We start from the raw sequence: 22,414 nt of genomic DNA on the forward strand, positions 1-22,414 counted from the left end.
GAACCTCTGCAGCAGGCAGAGTTGGTACTTTGGTGGTCTTTTCTAACTCTGAGGTCTAAGTTTAAAAGAAAAAGAAAAACTGTTCTTAGGGAGGCCATAAGTAGTACTTCACTGTTATCTTAAGTATTATGGAACTACTTCATTCTCATTTCCTAACTTCCTTTGTAGAATAGCACAGTGCTTAGCAACTAAATACCCACATCTCTTACCTACCCACCTAATGAATGACATCCATTCTTTCTTTCAGAACCTTTTTTAGGTATTGCATATCTCCTTCTTTAGAGCATACTCTAATATAATGGTTCTCAAACCTGAGTGTGCAAGCAGTCACTTGGAGGGCTCATTAAAATAGATTGCTATGTAGTTTCTGATTCAGAAGTTCTAGGGTGGCATTTCTTATGAATTCCTAGGATGTTGCACCCATTAAAATAGATTGCTATGTAGTTTCTGATTCAGAGGTTCTGGGGTGGCATTTCTAATGAATTCCTAGGATGTTGCACCTTTGAGTTTACTCTGAGAACTCTAGCTTCTGTGTCAGTCTTCCCTTTTCCAGGTGGTATCCTGCATTAAGTGGTAAGCATAATGAAGGCGTCCTCAGGACTTTTTGATTGTCGTGACTGACTAGGTAAATAGGCCTACCCAAACTTACAAAGGAAATGTATTGCCTGCCTCTTGTGACTTCTCTTGGTGGTCTTTTCCCTTTTTCCTGGGTTTCTATTACAACCCTTTGCCATCCCCAATGTGCTCCTATGTTGATTTGATCATCCTTAGCAGAGAAAATATTGATCTCAAAGATCAATATTCAATAGTATTCAATGTGGGATTCCTCCTGGGAGGAATTTAAAAGACAAAAACAATACTGTAATTTTAAACAACTGAAATGATTCCTCCATCTATATGAATACATAGTTTGCATACATTTTAGTATAAAAGATAAAATAAAACCCCTCTCTTGACTGTATTAAGGGCGAGATTTCTATTTATTGATAATTTTTGACATCACGTATAATAATTTTAACTAGCATCCTGGGACATTCTTGCCACTTGACTTGTTGAAGGTGCTTGCATGTGAATCATGCCCTGGAGTGTTTTGCACAGAAATGAGGACAAAAGAGCATTTTAGTGTCCTCTGTGGCATCCTTCCTCTTCACACCTCTTCATTAGTACCCAACTGACTTGAAATGGAGTAGGTATACGTGTGTATGAGACAGTTGGTAAAGAAAACAAAACACGCACATAGAGGTAGAAACCTGGCTTCACAACCACTATTTCTACCAAATTCTCCACCCTATTCATATGGCCCCCACCTTAACCATTTCGTTTTCTTTTCTTGAGTTCCAGAATCTATTTTTTAGTGTGTAATTGTCCTATAGCGATTTTTATCATGAAACGAAAAGGAAAGCATTAATAGCGCTGTCCACACCTTCAAAGTTGCCCCCCAGCCCCTCGCCTGGGTCTGGTTTCTGCGCCGCCAGCTAAGGCAGTTTTTTCTCCGGGTCAGGAAGTAGGGAACTAGTTTTCGAGGCATTTTTCTTTCCCTTTCCCCCTTTCTTCCTTGCCACCGCCTCCATGTCCTTCTCGTCTCTCCAATTTTCCTGGCTCCCAGCAGCCGCATGCTCAGGCACTCTTCCCTGTCCTCCTGCCGATCACACACAGCCCCGCGAGGCACGCGCGCGCCACTGCCACACGCACAGGAAGAGAGGCCGCCGCACCACCACGCGCCGGTCACCGCACCGGACCGCCCGCGCGAGCGCGCACCGCGCGTCCCCGCAGCTTCCTTCCCTCCCGACTCTTCCTTTTCCTCCCTCCCGGCCCGGCCGGCCCCGCCCCCGCGCCTGCGCAGAAGCTGCCCTCGCAGTCCTCTTCCACCCTTCCTTCCCCCCGCTCCTCCTCCCCTGCCCCGCCCTCCTTTCTCTCTCCGGTTTCACTCACTGAAAGCTCCAGGTAGCGAGCGGTGCGGTCGACTTCCCCGCCACCCCGCCCCCGTGCCTCCTCTCCCCCCACCCCTCCCATCTCCAGCCCCGTGGAGGATGCGGCGGCCGCAGTGGCCCCGGCCCCTGCAGCGGCAGCGGCGGTGGCTGCGGTGGGGGCGGCCGGAACTGGGGCGGTGAAGAAGCGGTGGCGGTGGCTGAAGGAGCGGCAGCCGCCTCAGCCGCTTCCCCTGTGCTTCCTTTCCTCTTTAGTGCAGCCGGGAAGTTTTTCGCTGCTGTACATGTGTGTGTGCGTGAGTGTGGGTGTGTGAGGTGAGGTTTGGGCGGCGTTGTGGGGGCGTTGGGTTTTTTGCCCACTGCGCTTCCCGTAACCCAGGCGGCTGTGGAGCCTGGGCCGTGGCCCTAGGAGGGGGCGCGGCGGCGGGCTCTCTGCTTTTGTTGTTGTTTCCTCCGCCTGGGGAGCTACAGGGGGGACGCGCCCGGGCGGGGCGGCTCGGAGCCCGGGCCTGGTGGCCCCCGGGGCTCCCGGGCGCGCAGGGCAGGGCAGAGCAGAGCGGGCTTCAACATGATGGCGGCCGAGGCCGGCAGTGAGGAGGGCGGCCCGGTGACGGCCGGAGCGGGAGGCGGCGGCGCGGCGGCGGGCTCCAGTGCCTATCCGGCGGCGTGTCGGGTGAAGATGCCCGCGGCCTTGCCTGTGGCAGCCACCCCCTGTCCCGGGCTGGTGGAGGCCGGAGTGGCCGGGACTGTGGGTAGCGGAGCCGCTTTGGGGTCAGGGTTCCTGGGAGCCGGGTCCGCGGCGGGGGCTCTGGGGGGAGCCGGGTTGACAGGGGGAGGTGCCGCTGCTGGCGTGGCTGGTGCTGCCGCCGCCGGACCTAGTGGAGAGATGGCGCTCACCAAGGTGACCACCTCGTTGCCTGCTGAGACTCTCGGGCCAAGCGGCGCATTCCCCCCTTTGCCGCCGCCTCCTCCGCTGCCCCCTCTGGGCGCGGGCCTGGGGACCGTGGATGAAGGTGACTCTCTGGATGGACCAGAATACGAGGAGGAAGAGGTGGCCATACCGCTGACTGCTCCTCCAACTAACCAGTAAGTGGCTGTTCAGGGACTGGGGAGGTTGGCTCCAGGAAAGAAGTGGGAATGATGGAGTAAAACATACCTTGTCCTTTCAGCTGTGATATGTTCTGAAAAGTTTGGAAGTTTCCGGTTGCATCCGTAGGGATTTAATGCGATCACTCATCTTCCCTGCAGGCATACTACTCCCCGGCGTCTTCGTATATTTAGTGCTCCTGTGGGAAGATGTAAAGTTTTTAAGATGGAAAGCATGGGAAAGTGCGTACCCAGTGAGAACCGGATATGGTTCTGCCGCTTCCAAATTGAGCTGGTGTCCCAGGATTGAGCCAAGCTGCAGCTATCAAGGCAGTCGTAGTTTATATTAACCTGTGTGTGATAAAGCTAGATGGTTAGAAGCTTTGAATACAAGTATTTAAAAGAGTACTATATTAATATAATTTGAAAAATACATCGGTCAGAATGTTTTTGTTGCACTGCACATCTCAGCTTCTGTCTACTGAAAGCACAGTGATGCAGAAAAGTCTTTGGATCACTTGTGAGTACGTGGATCAGAGAGAAAGGAGTTCTGTGAATTACAGGTGTGATTAAGGGCCTGTACTCCAGCGATGTCTGTATCTTCTTCCAGACTTCCTTTTTATTAATATTCATGTAATACTTTTCCAGTTGCGACTTCAGGAGTACAATAGTGGAGTAAAACTATAATAGTATAATACTATAATATTATACTATAGTATAGTATAATGGTATAACACTATAATAGTGTTACTATAGTAGTGCTTCTCTTCAGTACTTTTTGTTGGTGACCAGTACAGTATTTTGTTTGAAAATTAATTTTGATAATTTGCTGCGAGATATACAGGACAAATCACTTTCTTTATATAAGTTAGTATCTCCTTACTTGTTCTCTTATGTGAACTTAGCTGTGTATTTTATAACAGTGGTCCTTGATAAGAGCACAAGGTTAGGATGAGAAGTGGCAATAATAGGCAACACTTGTTTTATAGATCTCTCGAATCAGTCTTAATTGACACTTAGAATTTCAGCAACCTTGGTGAGTATCAGGAAAAAAAGATTTGGTTCATATGTTGACAGTAACTCTGGACAATTCCAAGTTTTTTTTGGGTTAGCGACTTTAGAGGATTTAGAAAAGATTTAAACTAATTAGGAAAAGATTCTGTAATACTAATCCATTTTTTACTTAAGGCTACATCTTTTGATACTTAAGGTGGAAAAGTAAAGTTAGTCTGATTTATTTCAGCCATGTTGTACTCCTTTTATATTATTCAGTAGAATTCAATTTTTTGGTCTAATTATATTTCAACTAATTTCATGTCTATGTATTGCAAAATTTTGGGGAGTGTTCTGGAAGTGCTAAAAATTCCAGTTTTACAGCATTGCTTTTGACAAAATCAGTTAAATATTTGTTGAGTGCCCACTGCATGCTTAGTACTGTGGTTATAATAAATAGAATGCAACTGTTCATACTGAAAGAATCTAGTCTTAATGTCAGATTTAGAACTGGATTGACTTAGGCATTATTTAGGATGTTGTAGTTCATAATTTTTTTTAATAGACTATTTTTTAGAGTAGTTTTAGGTTTGCAACAAAATTGAGGGGAAAGTACAGAGTGTTCCCATTAAATTCTTAATAATAAACATGATTGAGTACTTAGGGAAAGTAGTGTTTGTGAGAGGTCTATTGTCTGAGATTTTCATCATTATTATATATATTTGGGAATAAAAATAATGTTTGTATGACTGTATAGATGAGATTTGGTTCGTGTTCTAAAAAGTACCCTCCATTTCTAGTGTGTTTATAAAATTTACTGCTGAGAAGTACAAATTTCCCTTTTTTTTTTTTTTTATCATAGATATCAACCCAGAGTCACTGGAGGCAATACAGTGTAGTGGTTAAGCGTGCAAATTCTGAAGTTAGACAAGATTTGGGTTGGAATCCTGACTCTGCCACTTACTAGCTGTGTGATCTTGGAAAGGTCAGTTTCCCCATCTGTAAAATGGGGATAATAATGGTACCTTCCTCATATGGTTGTTTTTAAGATTTAATGAGAACCCTGATGTATTCAGCAGTGCCTGGCACATAGTAAGTGTTCAATAAGTAAATAGTCCTCTTCCCCAAACTATAATATAATTTTATTTTCATTAAATTGCCTACTAATTCCTTTGGTATAGGGTCTCCCTCATTAATTACTATTTTAGGAGAATGTTTTGAACTCCAAAGGAAAGCCTACCTTGATTAATTCTATTAAAAATTTGATTTTAACTTCATAAGGGCTGCCAGTAGTAGGTTAAGCATTTTGAGGTGAAATCAAGTGTTCTCTATAAATTCCTATTTTAAAATGGAAGGAAAAAGCCTTTAAAACTTCAGTAAATACTGTCATATCTTTTGTAAATATATTGAAGAAATGTTGTCTAGTAATTGGTCACACCTTATTTATTTATTGTGTGGTATTAAGGAAGTTTAGGTCATAGGTTTGAGTCTGTGTTTTGTTAGACTAGGGTTCCCTGGTCAGGGAGTTCAATCTTATTTCTAACTAGTTTTGTACTGTTGATCACAAGAGAGTTAAGTGACAATATGTAGATAGACCCACGCAAATATACCAACACTGTTAGTATTTTGTACCTTGTTTTTCTGTGCATGGTGAATCATTAGTTCTTACGTTTATCACTGAGTATTTTCATTAGTTTGGTTAAGGCTGGAAAGGTTTGTGTAATTTTCACTATTACATTTATCTGAATATTTTCCTTTTTGCAGGTTTTGAGAAAAAATTTTATAAAGAAAAAAATTCTCATTGTTTTCTGCTACAAAGGATTTTTCATTTAGTTCTATCTAAAACTGCTAACAAATTTCTTTTTCAAAATAGAGAAAAGGTTAAAGGAGTTTGTCACTGGTAGGTACTCTGTAATTTTATGGAGCTGCTTTTCATGGTCATTATTATTTTTTTCTTTCTTCTGTAGAGGTGAGGGGTGGTGGGAAAGGAGTATTGTTTCCCCCTAGTGCACCTTCTCCCTAGTATGCCTTCAATTCTGTAGAGAGATTTTTAACTGTGAGCCTGTGGTGGCAGGAGGCCCTTAGTGAGAATCCAACCCACAGATATACATTGCTTGCTCTTGGTGTATTTGGAATGTTTAGTAATTAGGTGCCACCATTTAAAAATAAGAAGATTTCACATTTAAGAGGTCTTGATTTCTAGCATTTCTTGAAAAATCACAGGCTTGGTTATCCTTGGTGGCCACTCCTGCTTGAGAGTAGATTACTAGAGCTGAACAGCCGTTGCCCCTTTCAGGTGCGTACTGAGTGCTCCATTTTGCTGTGGTCTCTACCAGGGCTGCTTTCTCTTGTATATTACAGTATTTGTCTGGCATCTGACTCAGATCTTACCCCTGACCTAATATTCAGTTTTTTCAAGCCTAAAACTTTAAGAAGAGGGAAATAAGGAATATAAATAGTATCTTTTTTTTCCTTAAAAATCATTTTGCTGTCTATAAAAATAAAACCATTTTCAATTAAGTCAAATTGCTGAAGGTTAATGTTAGAACATGTAGCATTCATTAACTTTGCCACTGATTGCAGTATAACTATGAGTGAGTCATTGTTTCTTAATAAAAATGGGGATGAGAATTACAAAGATTAGTTATGGACAGAGTGGTTGCTGACCAGGACTCAGATATTTTTACTCTATTTGTTTGAGTAGTAGAGAAATGTAGGTGCTTCAAGGGTTACGATGAGTAAAATGCCCCTTTTCTCAATGAGTCTGTCCAGGGGAGTTTTAGATCTAGTAGGAAGTTAAATAAACTAATAACTATGATTCAGGCTAGATTAAGAGAAATATCACGAGTGAGGTATGAGCAAAGGGTTGTGGGGGTTAAAAGAACAAGAAATTTATATGATCAGGATCAGTAAGTTTTTTGAGGAAAAGTAGCAGATGTGTTTTTCCTGGTGCTTAACTTATTTTCTGAGCAAGAGGTGATTGGTTCTGATGCCCTTCACTTAATGGTTCTATGAAGTCAAAAAGAATTATGAATTAAATGAATATAAACTTTCAACCCTTTGTGAAGAGTGTGTTTTACTGAACTCTTAATTAAGTACTTGTGGTCAGGAGGGAGGTTGAAGGGGCTGCTTGTAGTTAGTGAAGTATAGAGCACAACCAAAGGCTATAATTGGTATGGGTCATTGATTAGCCACTCTGAGGAAACCAGGCAGACATTATTGACAAAGATAAAAGAGACAGCTGTAAATTAGGAATAAGAAGAGGAAAATGAAGACTAGGCCTTTCTGATTGCTTTACTCCTATATCTTTTCTGGTTATTAGGGAAATGAGCAGAATGCCTTTAAGAACACTCAACTACCCAAAACAGTACCTTTGGGGAAAATGTTTTCAAATAATTACTAATAATAATTATTACCACTGACATTTTTTTTGGTTGCTTACTACCTAACAGCAACAGTTCTAATTGTTTTGCTTATCTATTGCTGTTTAATAAAGCACTCCAACACTTAGTTGCTAAAACAACAATTGTGTATTTGCTTTTGATTTAAAATTCGAGCTGTGCTTGATGGAGACTATTCCATGTGTCATCTGTTGGCTATAATGTCCAAGGTGGTTTCTTAACTTGTAAATCTAGTGCCTCAGCTGGAATGACTAGAACAGCTGGTAGATAGCTGGGCATCTTCCTCTCTTGCTCTTTCCTTCCTGCCACATGGGTTTCTTCATAGCACGACAGCTGCGTTCTATGAGGGAGCTTTCCAAGCCCCAGTGTGCCAGTACTTATTAAACTTGTATGTTCCTTATGCTTGCTAATGTTCCATTGGCCAGTGCTAGTCACATGACCCAGTATGAATTGTATGGGAGGGGACCTGAATACTGGGAGGTGAACTTTCTTGAGGGTACCAAAGTAAAAGTATACCATGTGTATAACTCATTTACTTGTAATACCAGGTAGTACTGGAATACTATTGGTGAGGTATGGGGTGGGAGAAAGGGCAAATACATAAGAGTTCTTCCCTTAGACCCAGCATGATAAATTGTCTTTCATTAAATGATTCAAGTATCCCCACAATAGATGTTACTTTTTGGCTACCATTATCTTAATTTTAAACCAAAAATATTGACTATGGATTGTGGTTATTGTTTCAATATGCAGGTATTTGTATGATGGGTGTGTTATCTTAAAATCACCTGCAATACATTTCAATTTTGGGCTAAATTAAATATAGCTGTTATTAAAGAAAACTCATTGAAAACGTCTCCATATGTTTTACTGCATCTTAACATGATTTGAAGTATGATTTTAGGCATTTAATGACTATGTAATTTAGTAAAACAGTGAACATTACGGAGGATGAAAAAATTATAAACGAATATACAGTCTAGTTGAAAAATAAGGCATTACTGGTAGAGAAATGGATGATAAAATTAGTCTGCAGACATGTACAGGTTAAGTTTTTCAAATTCAAAGGATAGTTATGGGAGAGTTGAAAGAATGAAAGTAAATGAAAGAATGATACTGAAATCTCATACCGTAATCCTCTCGTTGGAGCTTTATAGAGAAAAAGTTTGATTGGTTTTTGTAGCATTAGCATTTGATATTATAGTCATAAGGTGATAGGTATAGATGCATCGAATTTTAGTGATAGAGGGAACCCTCTCACTACCCAGGTACAGAAGCAGACTCAGGTAGAGTGGTTTGCTTAAGTTTCACATAGTCAGGTAGTAGTAGGATTGGGACAGAACCCAGTTCTCATAATTTTTCAGATATGTTCAGACTTGGGTAATATTTACCTATATATTTTGGAGAGGACTAGAAGGTAAAGTCTCAGTATTTACTAATCATTCACTGTATATCAGCAGGTACTTTACATAGATTATGTAGTTTAATTCTTACACAGTAAGAATAAGTATCATCTTTATTTTCATTGTTGAGAAACTTGAATGATAGACCTGGAATTCTAATGCAAACACTGTGCTTTTTGCTTTGGCTTGCCCTCTTTCCTTCCAGTACATAGAATACTCAAGTATATATGTGCACCCATACAAAACTGAATATATAATACTTCAGGGCTGCCAGTCACTGGGTGTTAATGGACTAAATTGTTTCCCTCCTCCCTGACACCACCCCTACCCAAATTCATAGGCTGAAGCCCTAACCCCCAATGTAACCTGTTTGGAGATAGTTCCTTTAATGAGGTCATAGGGTGGCTCATGAACCCTGTAGAATGGGTGTCCTAATAAGAAGAGACACCATGAGTATATGTGCACAGAGAAAAGGTCACATGAGGACAGAGTGAGAAGGCCTTCATTTGCAAGCCAAGGAGAGATGCCTCACCAGAAACCAACTTTGCCAGCACCTTTATATTTCTATTTCTAGCCTACAGAACTGTAAGAAAGTAATTTCTGTTGTTTAAGCCACCTAGCCTGTGTAGCATTTTACTATGGCAGCCCGAACTGACCAATGCATGGGTAGCTCTTCATCTTTAAAAATGAATTTGGATGATTTTGGAGCAGATTAAGTGCACGTCTGCTGCTTGAGAAATAAGGTCCTCGTTCTTTTAATTCCTGTCTTTTACTGTAGGAAAGAAAAACTAGCCTTATTTTACCTTATTAGTCAGTGATTTTTATTTCTTTTGGCAATACTTGTGTTGAAAGGTGGAAGTCATATTTAAATCATGTCTAATTACTATGTGTAGGAAAGGTCCTACACATGACCACGGTAGCCATGGAAAATCCTACGGATGATGCTACTCCAGCAAATTTTCTGTGTTCATTGTATGTTCATTGTTGTAACATTCAGTGTTACTTTTAAAATTTTGTTTCTCTAATATATCTGTCTGAAGCTAAGGGAAAGACCTAGAGATCTCCCTCAATTCTTGTAAGTCGTTTTGAGGTGTAACTCACTAAACTGGGTTCACATTTAAGACACTTGTATAATAATAGAACCTTATTCCTCCTCTTTCCTTGTCTATCTATCTAAATATTGATCTAGCTCTCTAACTTTTGGGTTACGCTTTTTCTTTTGAGATTGTTATAGATTCACGTGCAGTTTTAAGAAATTAATAATACAGAGATGTACCCCTTCATCCCTTTTACCTCAGTGGTAAATTTGCATAACTAACTATAGTACAGTATCACAGTTGACATTGATATAATCTATCTATTTTATTTAGATTTCACCATTTTACTTGCACTCATTTTTGTGTTTGTGTGGGGTGTGATGTATTTAGTTCTGTGAGTTTTATCACACCATTTATTGTGGTGTAAATGCATGTAATTACCACCATACTAGAGATACAGAATAGTTTTATCACCACCAGGATCCCTTGTGCTGCACTTTCTAACCAGCCTCTCTCACTTCCCTCCCTGTTTCCCTAACCTCTGGCAACCACTAATCTGTTCTTTATTTTGTTATTTAAAGAAGGTTATATAAATGGAATCATATAGTATGTAACCTTTTGGGATGAATACTTGTCATTCAGCATGGTTTCCTCAAAATTCAACTAAGTTGTAGCATATATATCCGTATTTTGTTCCTTTTCATTGTTGAGTAGTAGATCATGATACGGACGTACCAGGATTTGTTTAACCATTCAGACATTGGGGAACATTTGGGTCATTTCCAGTTTTTCTGTTATGAAAAAAAGCTGCCATAAACATTTGTGTATATATTTTTGTGTGAACATAAGTTTTCATTTCTGTCAGATAAGTTCCTGCGAGCATAATTACTATATTATATATTAGTTGCATGTTTACTTTCATAAGAAACTGCCAATCTATTTTCTAGAATGACTATTTTACATTCCCACCAGCAGTGTTTGAGTGATCCAGTTTCTCTATATCCTTAACCAGCATTTGATGTTGTCACCATTTTCTATTTCTATTTTAGCCATTTTGATAGATGTTCTGTGATATCTCATTTTGGTTTTAATTAGCATTTTCTCAATGGCTAATAATATTGACAGATCTTTTCAGGTGCTCATTTGCCATCTGTATATCCTCTTTGGTGAAATGTCTGTTCGTGTCATTTGTGTATTTTCAAATACTATTTTGTTTTTAATTGCTGAGTTTCAAGAGGTCTATCCATTTTGTAGCTTGTGTCAGAATTTTCTTTTTAAGGCTGAATAATATTCCATTGTATATATCACCTTTTTGCCCATTTATATCCATCCATAGACATTTGAGTTGCTTCTAACTTTTGTTTATTGTGAATAATGTACATATGGTATACAGATATCCATGTGAGTGCCTGCTTTCACTGGTGTGTATACCCAGAAATGGAATTGCTGGATCATAAGGCAATTCTGTTATTAATTTTTTGAGGAATTGTCATACTGTTTTCTATAGTGGCTACACCATTTTGTAGTCCCACTAGCAGTGCACAAAGGTTACGGTTTCTCTGCATCCTCACCAACACTTGTTATTTCCTATTTTCTATTTTCTTGATAGTAGCTATCCTAGTGAGTGGGAAATGGTATCTATGGAAATGCATTTCCCTAAGATTAGTGGTGTTGAACATCTTTCCGTGTGTTTATTGGACACTTGTATGTCTTTTTTTGGAGAAATATCTGTTGAAGTCCTTTGCTCATTTTTGAATTGGGTTTTGATTTTTCTGTTGTTGATTTGTAGGAGTTGTTTATATATTCTGGGTATCAATCCCCTTATCAGATGTATGATTTGCAAATATTTTCTCCCATTTCATGGGTTATCTTTTAATTCTGTTGATAGCGTCCTCTGTACAGAGGTATTTAATTTTGATGAACTCCAACTAACCTATTTTTTTCTTTTGTTGTGTGTAATTTTTATTTCAACCATCAACCATCAGCTATGATTTTAAAATCTCTGGAGTAGAAGGGTGGTCTGTTTTTTTTTTTTGTTTGTTTGTTTTTTTTTGATATACATGGAGTCTCACTATGTTATCCAGGCTGGTCTTGACCTCCTGGCCTCAAGTAATCCTCCCACCCTGGCCTCCCAAAATGCTGAGATTACAGGCATGAGCCACTGCACCTGGCCAGTTTGTTTTTCACCCATATTTTTGCTTTTCCCATTGTTTTTTCTTCTTGATGTTTCAAGATTCGTTGAAGAATTTTCTTAGCCATTCTTAAAGGGTATGTCTGCTAGTGACAATTTCTTAGTTTTCCTTTACCTGTGAATGTCATTTCACTATCATTTCTGAAAGATAGTTTTACCACATATAGAATTTATGATTGACAGTTCTTAGTTTTTTTTGTTTCAGTGCTTGAAAAATTTTGAGTGACTTTCTTTTGATCTTTGTGGTTTCAGCTGAGAAATCTGTTGTCACTTGAATTGGTATTCCCCTGTAGGTAATGCATCTTTTTTCTGTGGTTGCTTTTAAGATTTCTTTCTTTGTCTTTGTTTTCAGAAGTTTATTGATGATATGTCAAGATGTAATTTCTTTGGATTTACCTATTTGAGGTTTGCTCACTTCTTGAATCTGTAGGTTTAGGTCCTTCTCCAAATTTGGTTGTTAGTAGCCATTTTTTTGAATACTCTTTGAACTCCACCTTCTTTTTCTTTTCTTTATGGAACTCCAGTGATACAGAGTTAGATCATTTGTTATTGTTGACACAAGTCCTTGAGACTTTGTTAATTTCTTTTCCTTTTTCTCTCTATTGTTCAGATTGGGTAAATTCTGTTGACCTGTCTGTCTTTAGATTTGCTGATTCTGTCCTCTGTTATCTCTGCTATTGAGCCCATATAGTACGTTTTTTAAAAAGTTACTTTTTAAGCCTGGGCGTGGCAGCTTGTGTCAGTAATCCCAGTGCTTCAGGAGGCTGAGGTGGGATGATCTTAAGACCAGCCTGGGCAACATAGCAAGACCTCGTCTCTACAAAAAATTTGGGGAAAAAGAAAAAAAAAAGCCAGGCATGGTGGTGTACACCTGTAGGCCCAGCTACTTTAAAGGCTACGGCAGGAGGATAACCTGAGCCCAGGAGTTTGAAGTTATGGTGAGCTATGATTGTGCCACTGCACTCCAGCCTGGGTGACAGAGCAAGACTCTGTCTCTAAAACAACAAAAATTAATTTTTAAATTGACAAATAAAATGTGTATATTTATGATGTACAATGTGATGTTTTGAAATATGTATACATTATGGAATGGCTAAATAGAGGTAACTAATATGTGCATTACCTTACATACTGAGCATTTTTTGTGCTGAGAACACTTAAAATCTTTACAATTTCAAGTATACGATATTTTATTATTAACTATGTTTACCATGTTGTACCATAGATCTCTTGAACTTATTCTTCTAAACTTAAATTTTGTTTCTTTTGATCAACATCTTCTCAACATTTCATCCAGTAAGTTTTTTTTGATTATTGTTTTTGTTGTTGTGTCTTTTAGTTCTATAATTTCCATTTGTTTTTATAACTCTCTTTGCTGAGATTTTCCTTTTCTTGTCTGTTTTAACAGAATTTTTAATTGATTGTTGAAATGTTTTTTATGAAGTGTTTTTTTTTTTTGCTCTAAAATCTTATAAAAATCATTCCAACATCTAATACATATCAATGGTAGCATCTGTTGGTTGTCTTTTTCTAATCCAAGCTGTGATTTTCTTGGTTCTTGGTATGATGAGTGAGCTCTCATTTTCTGTTGGACAGTTTGGCTTCTATATAATTTTTTTAAATCACTTTTTTTTCTGCTATGTATGATTAATATGTGTTTACTGTATAAAATTTGGAGACTATTAGAAAATACAAAGAAAAAAAATCATTCACTTTTAATACCAAAGGTAACTACTATAAATTTTTTGTATCTTAGATATATATGAAACATATCTGTATATATCCCTATCCCCCTGAATATAATTATAGCTAACACATATGAGCTAACATACGAGGACACTGAGATGTGGAGAGTTTTAGGTAACTTTCTCAGATCGCAGAGCTACCAAATGATTCAAACCAAAGTTTTGACCCCTAAGTCTATACTTTGGTATATTCACTCTTCTGTTTTTCTTTCTTACCACTTCAGAAAAATTGTTTTGGTAGGAGAATGAAATTCTTTTAAGAGGAACAGCCAGGAGAGTAATAGCCATCTTAAAGCATTTAGTATAGTGTTTAAGTACTTCCGAATATGTTGATAGATATTTAGATACATGTACATACATTCTGGAGAATATCTCGGGCAATAGAGAAATGAGCTTTAATACCTCTGTGTAAGCATTTACTTAGGGATGTTTGAATAAATAAATAACTCCTTAAAGTTGAATGAGAAGGTGATAATAGGCCCTTTTTTTGGCAAGTTTTTATCTCTTTTCGAGAGAAATACAATAAGTCCTCATTTAATATTGATAGGTTCTTGGAAACTGACTTAAAGTGAAAGAAGGTGTAGTGAAACTATTCTTTTTATCATTAATATTATAATAAAATAACATTTGAGGGCCCTATTGTGTGTTGTTTTGCTTAAAGTTGCAGTTTCCAAGAACCTATCAATGATGTTAAGTGAGGACTTAACTGTAGTATTTTTTTAAACTAAATTATTGTTAGCTTTCTTACAACTGTATAGGAATTCTTTCATACATTATCTCACTTAAGTAACTACAGTTTGCTCTTCCTATATACAAATAGGTAGATAGTGTGCTTGATTGCTTATCCACATCAGTTGAATTTTAGTGTGGCTGCAAAAGCATGGATATAGAGGAAACTGTTAATCACTGGATTAAATAGTGACCATATGAAGCTTAGGAATATTTTACTGTTTTTTAGTTCTTCCTTGACCAAGAAAGCTAATTCAGGTATCCAGAGGAATTAGTACTGCACTTAACATTTCCATTAGATTTTAGTAGTTCTTTGGAATTATCTAAGAATTCTCTACATTTGTCAATGCTCACAATTAAAGAGAAGTTAAATATGTGGTTTGTTTTTATATGTTTGCTTCTCATTTTTACAGTGATTTTTTTTCAAGGCAATGAGGACAAGGGATGCAAAATAAGAAAAGGCATTGGATTTAATAGTTAAAGATGGTGTATAAATGACAGGAATGCAGTTTGAGTAAAATAGTGAATACGTGATAGGCGCAAAAAGAATTTGTTTTCCCCAGTTCACTTTTTTAAAATTAATGAACTTTGTTTTTTAGAGTAGTTTAGGTTCACAGCAAAATTGAGGGGAAAGTATAGAGTTCCCGTATTTCTCCTCTCTAGCTATTGATATCCAGCACTGTGGTACATTTGTTACAGTTCGTGAACCTACATTTATACATCATCACCCTATGTTCATGATTTCCATTAGGGTTTATTCTTGGTGTTGTACATTCTATGGATTTTAATGAATGTATCACCCATTATAGTATCATACAAAATAGTTTCACTGCCTAAAAATTCTTTGTACATTTCCTGTTTTTCCCTCCCACCCTCCCTCCCCCTTAACCCCTGGCAACCACTAATCCTTTTACTGTCTCCGTAGTTTTGCCTTTTCCAGAATGTCATATAGATGGAATCATACAGTACGTAGCCTTTCCAGATTGGCTTCTTTAACTTAATAATATGCATTTAAGATTCTCCCATGTATTTTCATGGCTTGATAGCTCATTTCATTTTAGTGCTGAATAATATTCCATAGTCTGAAACATAATTTGTTTATCCAGTCAGCTACTGAAGGACATCTTGGTTGCTTCCAGGTTTTGGTAATTATGAATAAAGCTGCTATAAACACCCACGTTCAGGTTTTGTGTTAACGTAAATTTTCAGTTTATTTCAGTAAATTCTAGGAAGCCCAATTGCTGGATAGTATAGTAAGAATATGTTTAGTTTTTGAAAGAAACGGCCAAGCTGTCTTCCAAAGTGGCTGTGCCATTTTGCATTCCCACCATCAGTGAATGAGAGTTCCTGTTGTTCCTTGTTATCATCAGCATTTGATGTTGTCAGTGTTTTGTTTTTTGGCCATTCTAATAGGTATATAGTAATATCTTGTTTTAGTATGCAATTTTTTAATCACATATGATGCTGAACATCTTTTCATGTGCTTATTTGCCATTTATATATCTTCTTTGATGAGATGTCTGTTCAGGTCTTTTTCCTGTTTTTAAATCATGCCATTTGTTCTCTTATTGCTGAGAAGAGTTCTTTGTATATTCTTGAGTAATATCAGATGTGTCTTGCAAATATTTTTCATTTAGTATGTGGCTTGTCTTTTCATTCTCTTGACAGTGCCTTTTGCATAACGAAGTTTCTAATTTTAATGAAATCCAGCTTATCAGTTATTTCTTTCATGGATCATGGTTTTTGTGTTGTATCTAAAAAGTCATTTACATTACCAAGGTCATCTAGGTTTTCTCCTATGTTGTGTTCTAGGAGTTTTATATTATAGTTTTGCATTTCACAGTTAGGTCTGTGATCCATTTTGAGTTAAATTTGTGAATGGTATGAGGTCAGTGTCTAGATTCATTTTTTTGTTTTGTTTTGTTTTTTGCATGTGGATGTCCAATTGTTCCAACACTGTTTACTGAAAAGATTGTCTTTGTTCCATTGTATTGCCTTTGCTCCCTTGTCAAAGATCAGTTGATTATATTTATTTGGGTTTATTTCTGGGCTCTCTGTTCTGTGCCATTGATCTATTTGTGTATTCTTTTGCCCATACCACACCATCTTTATTATTTTTGCATTATAATAAGTCTGGAAGTCTGGTAATATCTGTCCTCCAACTTTGTTCTTCTCCTTCAATATTGTGTTGGCTATTCTGGGTACCTCTCCACTTCAACTTTTCTTTTTTGAGACAGAGTCTCATTCTGTTGCCCAGGCTAGAGTGCCCTGGCGTCAGCCTAGCTCACAGCAACCTCAAACTCCTGGGCTCAAGCGATCCCCCTGCCTCAGCCTCCCGAGTAGCTGGGACTACAGGCATGTACCACCATGCCCGGCTAATTTTTTCTCTATATATTTTTAGTTGTCTGGCTAATTTCTTTCCATTTTTAGTAGAGACAGGGTCTTGCTTTTGCTCATGTGGGTCTTGAACTCCTGACCTTAAGCAATCCTCCTGCCTCAGCCTCCCAGAGTGCTAGGATTACAGGCATGAGCCACTGCGCCCTGCCTCCATGTCAACTTTAAAATCATTTTGTCAATATCTGAAAATAACTTGCTGGGATTTTGATTGGGTCATGTTGAATCTGTATATCAAGTTGGGAAGAACTGACATCTTGGCATCATTGAGTCTTCCTATTCATGAACTTGGAATATTTTTCCATTTATTTAGTTCTTTGATTTCTTTTGTCATAGTTTTTTTCATATAGATCTTATATGTATTTTGTTGGATTTATACCTAAGTATTTAATTTTTTGGGGTGCTAATATAAATGGTAATGTATTTTTAATTCCACATTCCACTTGTTCATTTCTGGGATTTATAGGAAAGCCATTGACTTTTATATTAACCTTATATTCTGCAGCCTTGCTTGTTAATTTCATGAGGTTTTTTTTTTTTTTTTTTTTTTTTTCTTTGCAGTTCTTTTGGATTTTCTGCATAGACAATCATGCCATCTGAGAACAAAGACAGTTTTATTTTTTCCTTCCCAATCAGTATACTTTTTATTTCCTTTTCTTGTCTTACTGGATTAGCTAGGACTTTGAGTACAATGTTGAGAAGCAGTGGTGAGGGCGGTATCCTTGCGTTGTTCCCTATCTTAGTTAGAGAGAAAGCTTTAAGGTTCTCACCATTAAATGTGGTGTTAACTGTAGGTTTTTTTCCTAGATGTTTTTTATCAAGTTGAGGAAGGTTCCCCTCCATTCATAGTTTGCTGAGTGTTTTAATCATGAATGGGTGTTGGATTTTGTCAAGTGAATTTTATGCATCTCTTTATATGATTATGTGATTTTTCTTTAGCCTGTTGCAGTGATTGATTGCATTAATTAATTTTTTGATGTTGAGCCAGCCTTGATAAATCCCACTTGATCATGGTGCATAATTTTATTTATACATTGCTGGATTCTATTTGCTCATATTTTGTTGGGATCTTCACTTCTATATTCATGAGAGTTATTGGTCTGTGGTTTTCTTTTTTGTAATGTCTTTGTCAGGTTTTGCTATTAGGGTAATTTTGACCTCATAGAATGAGTTAGGTAGTAACTGCTTATGAGATTGTAGAGATTTGCTATAATTTCTTCTTTGAGTGTTTACCAGAATTCACCAGTGAAACCATTTGAGTCTGGTTCTTTCTGTTTTGGAAAGTTATTAATTATTGATCCAATTTTTTTTAATAGATATGAACCAATTCAGATGATCTATTTCTTTGTGAGTTTTGGCAGATTCTGTCTCTTAAGGAATTATTCCATTTTATCTCAGTTTGAAAATTTGTGGGCATAGAGCTATTCATAATATTAGTTCATTATCCTTTTAGTGTGTTTGGGACCTGTAGAGATGTCTCTTTCTTTTATGATGTTAGTAATTTGTGTTTTCTCTTTTTATTTTTCTAAGCCTGGCTAGAAGCTTATCAATTTTATTGATCCTTTCAAAGAACCAACTTTGTTAATTTTCTCTATTGATTTCCTGTTTTCAGTTTCATTGATTTCTGCTGTAATTTTTATATTTCTTTTCATCTGCTTTGAATTTAATTTGCTCTTCTTTTTCTGGTTCCCTAATGTGAAGCTTAGATTATTGATTTGATCTTTATTTTTTTTCCGTATATACATTCAGCTATAAGTTTCCTTCTAAGCACTGCTTTCACTGCAGCCCACAAATATTGATAAGTTTTCATTTCAATTTTATTCAGAATATTTTAAAATTGCTCTTGAGATTTCTTCTTTGATCCATGTGTTGCTTACAAGTGTGTCGTATAATCTCCATGTATTTTGGGATTTTCCAGTTTTTTTTTGTGATTGATTTCTAGTTTAATTCCATTGTGATTGGAGAGTAGACATTGTATGATTTCTATAATTGTAAATTTGTTAAGATGTGTTTTATGGCCCAGAATATGTTCTATGTTGGTGACTATTTTATGTAAGCTTGAAAAGAATGTGTAATCTGCAGGTGTTATATGAAGTAGTCTGTGAATATCAGTTATATCCACTTCATTGATAGGGCTGCTGAGTTCAACTATATCCTTTACTGATTTGCTGCCTGCTGGATCTGTCCATTTCTGATGGAGGCATGTTGAAGTCTCAACTCTGATAGTGCATTCATATATTACTTTTTGCAGTTCTGTTTTTTTCCCCCTTGTGTATTTATACTCTGTTGTTAAGTGCATATCCATTAAGAATTATTATGTTTTCTTGGAATAGTGACCCCTTTATTATTATGCAATGCTGCTCTTTATCGCTGATAACTTTCCTTACTCCCACTTTGTTTTGATTAATGTTAGCATGTAGTGTTAGTATTTTTCATGCAGTGTTAATATTTTCCTCCATCCCTTTGCTTTTAATGTATATGTGTTTTTAGGTTTGAAAAGGATTTCTTGTTTTTATAGTTGTCTTGGGTTTTGGTCCACTCTGACAGTGTCTTTGAATTGGTGTATTTAGACTCGGTGTTTAAAGTGATTATTGATAGTTAGGTTAATATTTACCACATTTGTTACTGTTTTCTATTGGTTGCCATTTCTCTGTGTAACTATTTTTTTCTGTACTTTTCTGTCTTTTGTGACTTTAATTGAGCATTTTATATGATTCTGTTTTCTCTCAGTTTTTAGCATATCAATTATACTTCTTTTTAAAAGTTATATTTTAGCTTGCCCTGGAGTTTGAAACATATATTTACAACTTCCTCAAGTCCATTTTCAAGTAATGCTATATGGCTTCATGGGTAGTGCCTATACTTTATAATAAAAAATATTCCTGTTTTCTCACTTCTGTCCTTTGTTTCATTGCTGTCATTCATTTCACTTATATATAAGCGTACCTAATCAAGTACATTGTTGTTATTATTTTGAACAAACTGTTACCTGTTAGATCAATTAAGAATAAGAAAAATAAATGTTTTTATTTTACTTTCACATATTCTCTGATGCTCTTCCTTTCTTTATGTAGATCTGAGTTTCTGACCCATGTCATTTTCCTTTTCTCTGATGACCTTCTTTTAATGTATCTTACAAGACAGGTCTCCTGGGAACAAATCCCTCCAAGTTTTGTTTGAGAATGTTTTTATTTCTCCTTCACCTTTAAAGGATAATTTCACAGGGTATGGATGTTTAGGTTGGTGTTTTTTTCTCTCAACATTTTAAATATTTCGTTCCACTCCCCTCTGTTTGCATTGTTTCTAAGGAGAAGTTGATCTTCTATAGGCAAGGTATTTTTTTGCTGCTGGCTTCTTTTAAGATTTTTTTTTTAATCTTTGAGTTTTTGAAGTTTAGATGTGATATGCCTAGATGTATTTTTTTTTTTTTTTTGTCCTCTCTTGCTTGGTGTTCTCTGAGTTTTATGGATCTGTGGTTTGGTGTCTGACATATAACTTGGGGAATTTCCCAGTCATTATTGTTTCAAATATTCTGTTCCTTTTTCTTTTTCTTTTCCTTACATTTCCATTACATGTAAGTTACACCTTTTATAGTTGTTCCACAGTTCTTGAATGTTCTGTTGTGTTCTGGTTTTATTTATGTATTTTTTTTTTCTCAGTCTTTTTTCTCTTTGCTTTTTGGTTTTGGAAGTAATTCTGTTGTCATATTCTCATGCCTTGGGATGCTTTTCTCAGCTGTGTCCAGTCTACTAGTGAGCCCATCCAAGGCATTCTTCATTTCTGTTACATTGTTTTTGATTTTTGACTTTTTTGTTCTTTCTTAGAATTTTCATCGTTCTTCTTATAATTTGCATGTTGTCTACCTTTTTCATTAAAGCACTTGCATATTAATCACAGTTTTTAAAAAGTCCCAGTCTGATAATTTCAGAATTCCTGTCATGTCTGGTTTTGATGCTTGCTCTGTCTCTTCAAACTGTGTTTTTGTCTTTTAGTACGCTTTGTAGTTTTTTTGTTGCAAGGTGTGCATGATGCAGTGGGTAAAAGGAACTGCATCATAAATAGGCCTTTGGTAATATAATGGTAGGGGAAACATTCTATAGTCCTGTGATTAGTTCTCAGTCTTGTGGTGAGCCTGTGCTCCTGGACTTCAAACTTCACTGATGTCTCTCAATTCCCCACCTTCATCTCTGCTGCCCTTAGGTGGGACAGAATGGCTGTAATGGACTAGTGTTCAGTATTTTCTTTTCCCTTGTGAAAGGATAAAGGAAGCTGGATTTTCGTACAGTATTTCCTTTCCCCCAGGTAGGTTAGGCTCTGGTAAATTAATTTCTCCTAAAGACAGGTCCTGTTAAGAAGATGCTCTGACATATTTCACAATAGTTCTTTTTCCCTTTCCCCTAACCAGAAACACAAAAAGAGATTTTTCTCTGTTATTTACTGTGAGGACCTAGTAGAGCTCACAGAGATAAAATTCACAAAAGTGTCTGGACCCCCCTCTGACTGGCCACCCCCCCCCCCCCCCCCCCGAGTTTTTAACTCTCAGACTTGTCTACACTGAGCCTTCAGCAATTCCTCAGTTATAGTTCAAGCTTCCCTAATCTGGCACTGCTTCCCAGGGAAGTTTCTGCTTGTGGGTTTCTGCTATGGTGAGTTGTGATTCTTCTGTTTCTGCCTGTCTGTCTCTCAATTTTGGGCAGTGGTTTGCCCTGTGACCTCTCGTGTCTGAAGGAACTAAGCAGAGTTGTTGATTCTTTAGTTTGTTCAGTTTTTTACTTTTTGTTAGGACGAGGTAGTGACTTCAGACCTTCTTACTTGCCAGACAGGAAACTGGAAGTAGCTTAAAGGAATTTTAAGTTACAGGTTTTAAAGGGCTTAAAAAGAGATTGGTTTCTTGGACTTTGGAGGCTAAATCCTTTAAGGAATGGGTAGAAGGGATAGCAAATTAAGGAGAGCAGTTTTTTCAAAATAGCAAAAGATGAAATTTAATAGATAATTTTTTTTATTCCTAATACTAAATATTTTGCTGTCTTTTTAAACAGTCATTTAGCTTGGCTTTCTTGGTTTTACTTTAGTATATTTGTGTTTATTTATTTATTTATTTTTGAGATAGGGCCTGGCTCTATTGCCCAGGCTACAGTGCAGTGGTGTCTTCATAGCTCACTGCAACCTCCAACTCCTGGGGTCAAGCAGTCCTCCCGCTTGGACCTCCTAAGTAGCTGGGACTATAGGTGAGTGTCACCACGTCCAGGTAATGTTCAAATTTTTTTGTAGAGATGAGGTCTTGCTGTGTTGCTCAGGCTAGTCTTGAACTCCTGGGCTCAAGCAATCCCCTTGCCTCTACCTTCCAAAGTGCTAGGATTACAGGTGTGAGCCACTGCACCCGGCCTACTTTAGTATATTTGAAAGTAAGTAATACTTTATTTTCAATATTTGCTGATATATTTAATCAAAACCTAGAGAATTGAAATAGATATTTTACCAGAAGAAAGCAATTTCGAATAAAGAGA

General features: G+C 37.4%; 1 protein-coding gene across 2 annotated transcripts in view; it reads left to right on the top strand.

Moving 5' to 3' along the window:
- Positions 1–1,849: 1,849 nt before the first annotated feature.
- RASA1 (RAS p21 protein activator 1) overlaps positions 1,850–22,414 on the top strand; it is an 89,974-nt gene continuing 69,409 nt past the window's right edge. For both annotated transcript variants that reach the window (XM_045566231.1, XM_045566232.1), the window contains exon 1: positions 1,850–3,014. In XM_045566231.1, coding sequence (XP_045422187.1) covers positions 2,497–3,014 — 518 coding nt within the window. In that variant the 5' untranslated portion in view covers positions 1,850–2,496. The remainder of the gene's footprint in view (positions 3,015–22,414) is intronic.

This window comes from Lemur catta, chromosome 12 (genome assembly GCF_020740605.2).
Source record: "Lemur catta isolate mLemCat1 chromosome 12, mLemCat1.pri, whole genome shotgun sequence".
NCBI lineage: Eukaryota > Metazoa > Chordata > Mammalia > Primates > Lemuridae > Lemur > Lemur catta.